The sequence below is a fragment of the Primulina huaijiensis genome, chromosome 3 (assembly GCF_012295235.1).
Source record: "Primulina huaijiensis isolate GDHJ02 chromosome 3, ASM1229523v2, whole genome shotgun sequence".
In the NCBI taxonomy this organism is placed as follows: Eukaryota; Viridiplantae; Streptophyta; class Magnoliopsida; order Lamiales; family Gesneriaceae; genus Primulina; species Primulina huaijiensis.
In genome coordinates this window covers 27890432-27902765 of record NC_133308.1, presented here as the reverse complement: position 1 = coordinate 27902765, position 12334 = coordinate 27890432, and the positions used below count along the sequence as shown (strand labels likewise).

Sequence of the window (12334 nt, the reverse complement as noted above, 5' to 3'; positions counted from 1 at the left end):
TTTCAGTAGATCATAACAACTATTAAGATAGTTTTGAAGAAAATTTTAAAAGAGTTTATTCCTCTCTTTCTAAACTTATCTTTTATCCTAACAATTATGATATGACAAATAAACGCTCAACTGGGCTCCCCGTAGAATTTGGTGGCATGTCATTGGATCCTAAGCGCCATGCATTTAAGTTGGTCACGACTTTCCTTTGACGACATTGTTTGGAGTGATCGATATAAATCAAACTATCTAATCGAGATTTCGATATTATTCGATTTATCTTATAATATATACTTTAAAAACATTTTTTGTGCTTTATAAGTGAATAAAATTAAATTGTGTGTTTGGATAAGATTTTTGTAACATGTTTTTGAATTTTTCTAAAAAAAAATTGTTCTCCAAGTTAGTTTTTAAGGAACGATTAAGAGATGTTTTTTAATATTTCTAGAATAATAAAACATGGTTAAATGAGAAATATTTTTTTATAAAATAGTTGTTCAAATACCTTTTTAATTATTTTTACAAATACAATCGTTATTTTTTTTTAAATAGTTTCTGAACACATTTTTAACTCAAATCGTTTTTATATGATAGTTGTTCAAACACATATTTATTCTTAAAACAACTGTTAAAATATTTTATAAATTTTTTGAAAAAATACTTTTATAAAAATGTTTTATAAATATTGTCCAAACAAGGTATGTTTTGTTTTTCGATACTATAAATAGTCAAAGTTTGGTTTTAATCTAATAATCGAAATGCCAGCATGGTACTAAGGGTGTAAATAAATCGAGCAAAAAATTATTAACAATTTATGGCTCGGATTAAGTATATTTGTTCTCAAGATTGATTTGAATATCGAAAATTTTTAAATGTTTTGATCAAGTTTGGTTGGAAATGTTTGAACCTATTTGTTAGATATTCGAACTATTGAGCAGATATTAAGGTTCGAGAACGAAAATTTGAAAACTTGAAATATTCAAAAAGCTCTAAATGTATATATATTCAATATATATTTGTACTACATTGATAAAAGATTAAGACTTGCGAACTTGTTTGATTCGTTTACAGTTCTAACCGAATATTACTAACGTAGCACCATAAAGTTCTTAACATAACTTTGGATATTGTTGACATGTCAAATGTCACTTCATCACCACAGTTAAAAGANGACTTGCGAACTTGTTTGATTCGTTTACAGTTCTAACCGAATATTACTAACGTAGCACCATAAAGTTCTTAACATAACTTTGGATATTGTTGACATGTCAAATGTCACTTCATCACCACAGTTAAAAGAAAAAAAAAAACACCTACTTATCGAACTATGACAGAGCTAATAGCCAAACAACTAATTTAAAAAGCTATTTTTGCAATTTTCCTTGCAAGAAAACTATGGAGATTGTAATTTTAAGAAAATAACACACTAAAATATTTATGTTTTTTTTTTCATTTAATCTAATTAGATTGCATGTTTTTGGTGGCTCGTGGATTCCAAAAATTTGACCCGTTTAGACCAGTGATACACCGAACGGCAGAAGATGGGCCACTCCATGGGCCCATGTAGGTCCAACCAGATCGTTTAGTCGTTTTTGGTTGCTTGTACGTTGTAGTACTTCTCGTTGGAGGTTAGCTTTTGTTTTTGCTCCCTCATAAAAAATTAAATAATTAATTGAAGATAATAATATTCGATATAAAGGTATACATTCGGAATAAAATGGAATCTACAGACTACAACCCTGTGATCCACATGAAAAGGCAAATGTCATAGGCTATAGATTAAAATTTAGACTTTTTTGGGAAAATCGAGAAGCGAAAAATCATAGTAAATCTCTTGTAAAACGGTCTCAAGAATTTTTATCTGTGAGACGGGTCAACCCTACCGATATTTACAATAAAAAGTAATACTTTTAGCATAAAAAATAATATTTTTTCACGGATGACCCAAATAAGATATTCGACCTACGAAATTGATCAGTGAGACCGTCTCACAAGAGTTTTGTGAAAGGAAAAATATGTCAACGCGAGAATGAATAATTTGAAAAATCATCCTACTGGCATATTTTATTTTTTTTCAACTTTTAATTAAGCAAAATTTGATATTATTTCAATGAGTAACTTTTTTTTTTTTTTTATCTCTAGTCCGTTTTCTCTATAGAGGTGATGGTACACCGCCGAACTTTTGCTAATAAATTTCAATTTCGTCTCAATATGAAATAATTTCAGATCTTTTGTTCAAATATCATTTCAAATCCAAATATTTGAATTGAAATATTTGCATTGATTTGATTTAAAATTCACCTAGTTGATCCATTGTTTAGCTCAAATGTTGCATAATTGAATTCGATCAAATGTTATATAAGACAAGGACGTGGTATTCGCAAAGGTCCCTCTCTGAGAGAGAGTAGAGTTGTCTCAAATAATCGTCCAATTATGGGGAAAAGACAAGCCATAGCATACAAACAGAGAAACGGTGACTAGCATAACTTAAAATAGAAACAAAATTCACACAGCATAATGCTAAGATATGAAAAGCCAAGAAAAAAAAAAGTACCAAAACAAAACAAAGATCCAAACTCGAGACAAAATCAAAAACAAAAACAAGAATTTAAGGGACAATAATGTGTTCCTACTACAGTTGAGTGATCCAACCCATTTTGTCCTCTGTGAGTCCCGTTTGTAGGCTGGTAAGAGCGGAATAGAGTTGCTGTGACACACGACCAACGCCATCACTTCCATAACTTACCCTGAACATAGCAAAACAAATCATGCTTTCACTTACCATGACATGAGCTGTGGACAAGGTTACGTGAACGAAAATGGAATGTCCATATTAAAAGCCGATAAGAGCTCATCTCCCAACAGAATCTTATCCATTAAGATTTTCTTTGATCTGTTCTCACAATTTTCTTTATGAAGTAACTAAAAATCTAGAATCCAGAAATTACCGTTTATCAAGGTATGTTATACTGCCTACAGGTGAAACCACAACAGCAGTTCCAGTGCAGAAAACTTCATCAGCATCAAGCAATTCATCGACTGCCACCATGCGTTCCTCAACCTACATATCACGTGGAACAAAACTAATAGCTGGCAGCAGAAAAGTGAGCTGAAAAAACAATCAATCTGCTGTGTTCAAAACAAGTACCTCAAATCCCCGACTCCGAGCAACATCTATTATGCTCTTCCGAGTGATGCCGGGTAGGATGGTCCCTTTTATCGCAGGAGTAGATATCACATTACCCTGAAAATATGGTAACTCGATTTCAGACGAAATTGTGAAGGCATAAACACTTGTACAAAGCTTATTAACAGATGAATTAAAAAAACTTGTACGATATACTAAAAGCCATAAATGATTTAAAGTGTCAGTTGAATACAGACGTTATAAATTAATAAAAGCCTTTATTGAACTCGGTTTTTAAGTGGTTTTTACCCCAGGAAAAAATGGAAGCAATTTTAATGTGTGGATGTGGATAATAAAAAAGAAATTTGTTTATTTTTCACATAGAAGTTGAAGCATTAGCCAAAAAGGCCATAAGCCACATTTCCTGGCATCTGAATTTGGACCCTTTTATGCACATTTTTTAACGAGTTTTTCAATCCAAACATCAATGTTTTTTTAAAAACAATAGAACAACATTTTTAAAGTAAGAAATTTTCCACCCTCTCGCACTTATAAGCAACATGTATCAAAACATTCTAAAGTCATACATTTAATGGTCAATATGGTCACAGCAGGAAAAAAGTAAGCAGAAGCTAGAGACAATAATGTCAGCAAAAAGTTCAAGCGGGCAGTTTTTAATTTAGCCTCGGAATTGTTTGAGCTAATTTAGAAGATACTTTACCTTAACAACAAATACATTGCAGGATGACACCTCTTCCAAGTATTTCTTGTGAGTACTGTCCAAATACAGAACATCAGAAAAGCCTTTTGCTTTTGCAACACTCTGTGCCTTTAGGACCTACAAATAAGTTGTATAAAAATATATAGCCCGCAGTTTTCAATGTCAAATACAAAGAACTAAAAACAAACACTGTACCATAAACAAAGAGTTCTAAGAGTTATCAAGTAGCACGATGCCAAGCCAAGAAACCAGTCATTAAAGACAATTAACTTGTGTTTTCAGACAGGATTGGCGAAATATCAAACAGAAATATTTTTCACAATGTTTAATGTGCATGTGGCAAGAAGAGCAAAATCACTTCATCAGAGTATAAAGCCAGGATATGAAGGAAGAGAATATTTATGCAAGCAAATGCAGAAGACAAGAAATGAGAAGCAACACAATGAAATGGTATGTAACTATAATCATCACAAAAGTCACTTACTCCAGCATAATTTCCAATAGTCTTCACAGCTCCAGTACCACCAGGAGTTGCCCGATGCATTTCTGTCTCGACTATCAAATTAATTGGTGCCAAACCTTCCTAGAATCAGAAGTAAAAAAGAAAATGAAAGGAAAAATAGCATCGTTACCAAATTCGTAAAGACTGATAAAGACTAACTAAAGACAAATGTTATAAAACTAAATATTGTGCATCTGCACACTATCCAGCAAATATAATATAATGTTCTAAAAGCACAAAAACTTTACTTTGAAATTCTTGTATGTAGGAAAAAGACAAAAAGATGCTCTATTACAAATGATCTCAGGCAGGAATACAGGAAAAGATATGCCTACAAGATGAAGGACATACAATAAAACTAATATAAAGAATATTCTTCAGGCAGATGAAATACAATGATAAACTCTTAAACACCAATACAGCATTTCATGAAGATAGTGATTCAAGTGGCACATATTAATGTTGCAGCATAGTCTTCCAAGAAAATATTGTATACCTTGAAATAGTTTCCCACTGGAGAAACATAAATCAGAAAGGTGTACTCAGGGGCTGGTGCTAGACCAAGTACAGCTCCACTCCCCATGAGCAACGGCCTTATATATAAAGAACCTTTACCCGGTGGGGGAATCTGAAACAGAGAATAAATCAAGAAAACTTTATTGATTCAAAGCAATGCTAGAAATGATAAGATCTAGAGCTACATGTAGAACCGTGACAATACCCATCTTTCATTATTTAAAACCGTAGCTTTTACAGCCTCCACAAACTGCTCTACAGTTGGACAAGGCATGCACATCCGCTCAGCTCCCATTTTGAGTCGTAGTGCATTTTCCTCGGGACGAAAGAGTAAAATTTTACCATCATGTTTCCGATAAGCTTTTAAACCTTCAAACAATCCCTGCAAATTTCTTTTTAATGAATATTTTATAGAACTAGCCAACAAATATTCAAGAATCAAACCTTTTGTTTTAAAAAAAATATATAAGCAAAATGGAAAGAAAAACAACGCAACTAACTTGGCCATAGTTCAAAACTCCTGAATATGGGCTTAACTCAATGTTTCCAAATCTCTGTAATTCACCTTTTATAAAGCTTTCACCTTGGGAACATTTCATCATGTACATATAATCGGTGGGTCTAAACCCAAAACCTAAGTTGTCCCAATCAATGTCGGCTGATTCTACTGCTACGTTGCTGCAAAAATTAAAGATCAAAACAAAACCCAATCACAGAAAAACAAAAGGCGACCCAATTGACCACAGATCATACCTCGCAGGCGAGGCCACTTGAAGAGTATTAACATTGTTGTCATTAAATTTACTGAAAGAAGAAAATTGCGATTGCTTGTGCAACTGCACAAACATTCAACAACGCTTCAAAAAATACATGAAAAATAATGAATCATGAAACCCACAAACGCATAGGAGAAATAAAGCAGAGGGAAGAAGAAAGGGGGATACAAGTATAACCAAATAAACCCCATTTCATTTGATTCAAGAACAAGCATATACCTGCAGCGGTTGAGGAGAAAACAGCCTTCTCTCTGTGAAAGCAGGAGGAAGGATTTTGATAGCGCTGCGCAAGGGACCGAGCAGAAGGTGGTGATGGGTCTGCGGATTTGGGTGCAGGCCGGCAAAAACAGCGCCGCTCTCCATTTTTCTCCTCTGTAAATTTGTGGTTATTACGAGGAAATACCACCACAAATTATAGATGGTGGCAGAGGAATTACTGTGCTGTGAAGTCGTCTATCCAGGTTAGGCCTAACGCGATGGAGTTCTTTTTTGCTGTTTGGTCGACCATTCGACGCCAATAGTTTTTTTATTTTATCATTAAAATTTTACGTTAAAAATTCATATTTTTATTTTTAATCTAAAACAAATTTTTAAGAAATATATTATTAAAATATTTATTATATATAATAATACATCCACCCTTTAAATAAATATTTTGATCATTTTAAGGGATGAACAAAATTACGCCTTTTTCATACAATAAAATTATTATAAGAACACATTTAATATATTTTAAAAATTATTAAATAATTTGTTAATCATAATCAATAATTCAAAGATATTATAAATAATTAATTAGGTTAAAAAATATATGCACCTGAGTTATCGCTTGCATGAGTTGCTAGTGTATATAAATAATGGATTATTTCAAACAATTAATAACTTTTACCGATTTAAAATAAAAGATTAATTATAAAAATAAAACATCAACGTTAATTACTCTATTTCTTAAATAATAGTAACTATCAGAGTCAAAACACATGCGTCATACATAAAAAAATTTAATGATGAATTTGAAGCATAAAAATTACTGATAATTTAATTGGATATTATGACTCACTTTAATGTAAGTTATTGGAAAAGTTCTTGATTTTATAACTAATCTACCTTTGTTGTTGATATGGTATTAAGAAACTCAAATGGCTTTTTTTATAATTTGCAGAACTAATATTCATCATGGAACAACAATTGTGAAGAGAGCAGAAACACTTATAATTTATTATGTTTTAACACTACAAAAAAAACAGTTGGAATAGCGACGGTTTTTGGTAAACCGTTGCTATTATAGCGACGGTTTTTTGTAAACCGTCGCACATGTAGCGACGACTTATGCAAAAACCGTCGCCTTTTCATTTAGCGACGGTTTTTACGCCTTTGCGGTTTTTTAACTTTGTAGTGAAACTCTATCGATTTTTTTTATTTTTACTATCATATTTTTGTATTAATTTCATAGATTTGCTCGTCGATGATATATTTCAGCGGTACATAGATCTATATATCTTCGCGCAAATCAGGTTTTTAAAACGTTTTTTTTATAGAAAACTTAATTTTTATTTTTCCGATGTATTGTATTTATGAAATTTTGCGAGTATTTTGATTAATTTTAATTTTTTCTTTACAGAAAAACCGTTTCTTCATTATTAAACTACGGTTCTTTCGAAAACGTCGCTTACCATAGCGACGGTTTTTTCAGAAACCATCGCTTAGTATAGCGACGGTTTTTGAAACACCGTCGCTTTCATGTGTGTTTGTAATCCGTCGCTAATAGATAGCGACGCGACTTTGATAAACAACATCGATAATTAATGTAGTGAATTACTTGAATAAAATGAATGAATATACAATTAAGAAACACATAAGTAATTTTATACAATTACTTACTTCCAACAGCTTAACATCATTTATCTTTTCACTTGTGTAGAAACACATTTTATTACCTTTTAAACCAAATGAAAGCTATTTTTTTAATATTATAAGACATGGAGCCAAAAAAGTTTTTTAAAAAATTGTTTGGAAAATAGTGGCCAACAAAATTTGAAGCGTTACAAAGGTCGTGAAGGATGAGGATTGAACGGTCTTAACTGCGTGGATGGAGTCGAATAAAATGTCTATTTTAACATAAGGATACATGGTTTAGTAAATTATGTCTTTATTATACTTCTTTTTTATATTCCCTTTCAGCTCAATATCTTTTGGTATCTAAAAGTTGTAGTGCAAAAAGTGACTTTAGGAGCAAATTTCACTTAAGAAATTGAGATAATTTTTTTTTAAAAAAAACAAAACAAAAACAAATCAACCATCAATTTTTATATTTGGTAAAATGTAACTTTTCGTCTATAAATTCAGTGGATATGAAGAAGAATCCAGCGTTTATTGCTTATCAAAATTTATAACTGATGTTAATCAAGTAATTCAAATCTTTTAAATCTTACAGCAGTTCAAGCGCCACGTTTCGATTGTTTTACTCAACATGAACAATTATTGCATCACAACAATATTTTTACCAATAAATGCACTATTTCCAATAAATGAGAACCGAATTCGTGATCTTGAATCTTATATCAATTTTGGGACTGAGAGCTTGCTGATTTACTAAAAATTATACTTGATGACAATGATACGACTCAAATCTTTTTAAACCGTAAAACACTTTAAATGTCAAATTTCGATTGTTCAACTCATTAAAGATAGCTATTATATTCAACATAATATATTTAATTTTTAGTCAATTCAATAAAATTATGTTTACAACTTAATTTACAATCGCAAGTTTAGGCATGCAAAACTTTTTATTTAATTGCCCGTGTGATGGAAAAGAAGAAACAAAGACTAGAAAAAAATATTAGAAAATTGAAATACTCCAGCGTTGTAAGATAATGGCAGCAGCCACTACGACTGATGTGGAATAAATTCTTAAGCCAATTATTGACTCCATTTAAATATTATTTATTTCCTTAATTTTCCAAGTTGACCACAAATCTGCAATTATATATTCTTCCCCCACCTTTTTCTACAAAAACAAATGTTCCAAAAAGATGGAGAGTTGGACGACTTTGTCCACAAAAGATTATCCTAAATATATACTTTGATTCTTATTATTTAAAAGATTGTTTAGAACATTTTAACATTACTATTTGAGCATATAAAAAAATGAATGTACTCGCCGCAAAATTTTTAAAATTGGTTGAAATCCAAAGAAAAATATAATATATAGAAAAGGGCGAAGTCAAAAACTTTTCATTTGATGGACAATATTTTCCGAACTGTATAGCTAATTTCTCCTTCCAAGACATCCTATAACACATCCCAAATATTTTATTTTATCCTTTTCCCATTATATAAAATTTTAGAATATTTTCTTTACTTTAAAAAGAAATCAAACATTTAAAATTTACGCAAAACATTTCCTAAGAATAGTAGGTCTCTTATGAGACGATCTCACGAATCTTTATCTGTGAGACAGGTCAACTCTATCGATATTCACAATAAAAAGTAATACTCTCAGCATAAAAAGTAATACTTTTTCATGGATTATTCAAATAAGAGATCAGTCTCACAAAATACGACCCGTGAGACCGTCTCACACAAGTTTTTGCCTCCTAAGAAAACAACCGTTCTGACTATTTTATATCCAATCATCCATTTTATTGAACCATAATTACCTTAAAGATTCATTTTTTTTCTCGCTGAATGAAATCTCTGAATAATCTTAGAGATTTTGGTGATTGAAATCTACAATGAATCTGGGAACAGATAATACATATTAAGTTTTATAAGCGTAGCAAGATTTTGATTTCTAAGAATCTTGAAGTTAAAGAATAATAAGAATTTTGAGGGATAGAATTTTCATGAAACTCAAAAGCCTTAGTTGGTCTTCTAATTTTCCCATTGTTTCAACCTTAAAAGTATCCAATTACTCTTCACAAATTAAAACTGCAATTTTGAAAGATATTACAATGCTATAACCCACCAACTTAAATAGGCTATTAAATTTTGGACAAAATTCTACTGGGCAATAGCATACTATTGTCCCATATACAGCATCCGCCCATGTATATATATATTGAGTGGACAAGGTCGATGTACCCATAAAAATGGGCTATCCTTAAACGAAACAAAATAAATAAACACGATGAATAAGTCGATATTCCCATTAATCGTAAGTCGAGAATATATCTTACGCCGCTTAATATTTGGGCTTTTAATCCAACAAGTAAAAAAATTATGAGGCAATTCAAAAGGTGAAAGAAAAGTGGTCGACAAATATATTTTTCCCAATACGAATGAATCCAGCAAAGGGAAAGCCATTAAAACAGATACATAGCATTGCTTTGAACAAAAAAGAGAAAAGATCAAAAGGGCATTTTTATATATTCGGACATATAATTTATGCGGGATTCACGAAATCGAATGATGTTCATAACAACCGATGAAGATTACCCAATATAGCATAGAAAATAGGGAGAGCATGAGTTAATTTGATTTCAACCTTTTCCATTTATTATAGAATTATTAGAAGTTACCGAGAAGTGAATTTATTGTAGGATAAGAGGTTTATCATTTTGACAATAGTTATGATTAGCGGTATTCTAATATTTTAAATCATATTGCAGCTCAAACGCAACATTTATTATGAAACAATTATTCACAGTTTTTTTAACGGGAAATTGGCCTTCAGTCCCCAGCCGTCGTTTTTTTTTTGTGTTCAGTCACTGGGTACTTTTTTAGTACCACATTTCCACATGAAGTGTACCACAATTTGTATGACATAGTACCACAATTTTGTGGGTAGGGAGTGAACCCAAAGAAATGTTTTGATTGAGGATTTTTCACAACTTCCCTTTTTTTAATGTAGTACCGTCAATATGAATAGTGACCTAAAATGGATTGTAACATGGATGACCATGATATATCTATCGAAAGAAAAATGACGATTTCAAATGAAAGTGCATTCCAACATAAAAGTCTTGGAAAGAGATAATGAATGGCACCATTTTATTAATATTACAAGTGAGATTGGGCAATGCTAGCTTTACTTTAAGAAAAGTCGATATCTTTAGGACATAATTCCAAACCACATATATTGTCCTTATCTTAAGATCAAATTATTCATAGTTCATGTAAATCAACTGTGCACGAACATGACCCTAGCTCGATCGTAAAAATAGCGATTTATTAGAAGGTAAAACATCGGCAGTGATTAAAATATGAAATTTAATATTAATTATCACAATTTAGTCCAATCTACCTTGAAGAAAATTTTTTTTGGGGAAAATTTACCAATCTTCTTCAGTTAAATTCAAAAGCATTCATTATTATTTAGCAACTGTTTGAAGGAATTTACTAATCGAATTGGACAAGGGTTGTGCCTTAAAAGGGGGGGACAACACTTGAATATTCGATCTAAGATAAGAATTCACGCGAAAAATATCATGGCTGATGGGAGCTGTATGGATTCAATCATTGTCCCGCATATTAATGTGTTTCTACACATGTACGCACTCAAGCAAATGGATCCGTAACATGCATTGCAATTTTAGAATTATGGTGTTCTTTAATTTTCAAAGGAAAAATTGTAATTTTAGTTTTGTAAGTTTGTTTTGTGAGGTTTTTGATCCTCTGTTATCAAGTTTCAATTTTAATCATGTATTTTTTAATTTTCATAATTTTAATAATGTTTAATAAGAGTACTAGCCAAGTGGGAAGAATAATAATTTTTTTTAAAAAAAAAAAACAAAACAAAACAAAACAAAGAGAGTACTTGACCCAATCCTGACCAATCATTCCTTTGGTGACTTTGGCCAATTCATATCACCAAGCCAAAAGAAAAAAAGAAGCTATGTTTTTTAATACGTGTTTATTCATGGCTTGAAATAGTACACTTTGAAATTTGAATACTAAATTTTGATTCACACCTTACAAAATTTTGTGTTCGTGACATATAAAATACAAGAAAATTTGTATTTTGATCTGTATGTTTTCCTCTTTATAATTTTGACGTAATGAAAATTGACTAAAATATGAAAAAATCATAATATATTCTTAAAAATTAAAATCGCAAAAAAAATAAACATAAGTTAAAAGTATATTGACCCTTAAAATGTTAGGTATTTGTCAATCAAATTTCGTTAAGTAAACCAAAGTTCCAACGATTCAGACATCTCCCTGCCCAACTTCAACAAAATTACATTGGCTTATGATTACAAGTACACTGTGTAGTGACAAATTTAATCTATTATCGAAGTGTATCCAGCTCAGACCGCACACGACCCCTCAACCGACCCTTGTTTGATCATGATTGTGATTAAGGTTTCCAAACAAAGCAAAATCCAAGAAGTTGGATAATTACACCAAACACACCACTAATTAAACAAGGTAGGCGGAAATAACAACGGACAACACGAAACCTTTTCCTTCCAGAAATTAAGGCAACCGTCCATCATGAATAATAAACACATGATAATATCCTCAAACGGGACTCGAAATTTCCTATCAAACCAAATCATTTGTAGGACCCTCCTGTCTAATCATGTTCTCTCTAATATTCATATATGTATGTATAATTGTGTTCTTAGAATTAATTAAAATATATATGCATATCTATTACACATACAAGTTTTATATATACTTTTTGTGTCATCTGTCAAGTAAATTTTGTCTAGAAAATTTAGCGTCATGATCCGAAAAATAGTTAGTGATAAAGT

The 12334-nt window shown here is 31.2% G+C and overlaps 1 protein-coding gene across 1 annotated transcript; it reads right to left on the bottom strand.

Annotated features, from left to right (window-relative positions):
- Positions 1-2440: 2440 nt before the first annotated feature.
- On the bottom strand, positions 2441-6084 carry LOC140974333 (branched-chain amino acid aminotransferase 2, chloroplastic-like). The gene is made up of 10 exons (XM_073437717.1): positions 5850-6084; positions 5608-5690; positions 5355-5532; positions 5060-5236; positions 4835-4966; positions 4321-4419; positions 3837-3953; positions 3137-3232; positions 2937-3049; positions 2441-2735 (listed from the first exon to the last, which is right to left on the bottom strand). Exons 1-10 carry the CDS (start codon positions 5991-5993, stop codon positions 2621-2623), a joined length of 1254 nt encoding a protein of 417 aa, XP_073293818.1. The 5' UTR covers positions 5994-6084; the 3' UTR covers positions 2441-2620.
- Between the last annotated feature and the right edge of the window lie 6250 nt (positions 6085-12334).